Source organism: Sphaeroforma arctica (assembly GCF_001186125.1).
Source record: "Sphaeroforma arctica JP610 unplaced genomic scaffold supercont1.1363, whole genome shotgun sequence".
NCBI classification, from domain to species: Eukaryota; class Ichthyosporea; order Ichthyophonida; genus Sphaeroforma; species Sphaeroforma arctica.
This window is the reverse complement of record NW_014039195.1, coordinates 15,657-16,571: the sequence shown is the minus strand read 5'-3', so window position 1 is coordinate 16,571 and position 915 is coordinate 15,657. Positions and strand designations below refer to the sequence as shown.

At 44.2% G+C, this 915-nt stretch overlaps 1 protein-coding gene across 1 annotated transcript; it reads right to left on the bottom strand.

Annotated features, from left to right (window-relative positions):
• Positions 1-608: 608 nt before the first annotated feature.
• Positions 609-915, bottom strand: SARC_10726 (hypothetical protein; the record flags this gene model as incomplete). Its single annotated transcript, XM_014295222.1, has 1 exon — positions 609-915. A coding segment is annotated over one exon (307 nt), but the record flags the coding sequence as incomplete, so codon positions are not given.

Genomic DNA, 915 nt, shown 5'->3' with positions numbered 1-915 from the left:
GCGTATACAAATAAGGGATGGATAAACTAACTGCACTTCTAAAGTTTATTTCAGTCTCAGAACTTCTAGGTTCATATAAAAAATAGTTTTTTGATTCCATACAAAAGGTAGTAGTCCTTCATAGCAGTCATATGAAGCGAACATGTACTTTTCGGATAGACCTACCTTCTCGTTCCTTTACGAATTGGCCCGCCAGATTATATATATTTTCCTCACAGTAGAATGGTATATATGTTAACTCGGATTTTGATAACTGTGCGAGCTTCGCCGAGCAAGTGGGTAATTTTGCCATCTCAACCTTGGCATTGTCATACATCTACTACTTGTTGGATGTGTTCTATGCAAGTCTGCCAGTGGGTCAATATAGAGTGCAATGTATATACATATATTTAGCATCTTTTTTATTTTTTTCGTAAAAGTCGATATGTTCAATTTGGAGGCTATGGTCGATACATTTTGTTAAAAAAAAATTCCAAATGGACAAGAAGCAACTATTTTGCATTCAGCAAGTTGTGCTAGCAACCAGAAATCAAACCGCAACCAGCTGGTTGCTGGGACAAGAATTTGCAATATATTTATGTAGCTGTAATAATAAGTGTAGCCTGTACTGTAGAGTGTAGAGTGTAGGCCTGTAGCCGGTAGCGGCGTAGTCTGTAGCCGGTAGCGGCGTAGCCTGTAGCCGGTAGCGGCGTAGCCTGTAGCCGGTAGCGGCGTAGCCTGTAGCCGGTAGCGGCGTAGCCTGTAGCCGGTAGCGGCGTAGCCTGTAGCGGCGTAGCCTGTAGCGGCGTAGCCTGTAGCGGTGTAAGCCGTAACCTGTGTGAGTGTAGGGCTACTCTCTCGAGGAGAGTAGGTCTGGCCCTGTACTACTGTAGGGCTGTAGGCTGTAGCGGTGTAGCAGCGTATATCATGATTCAT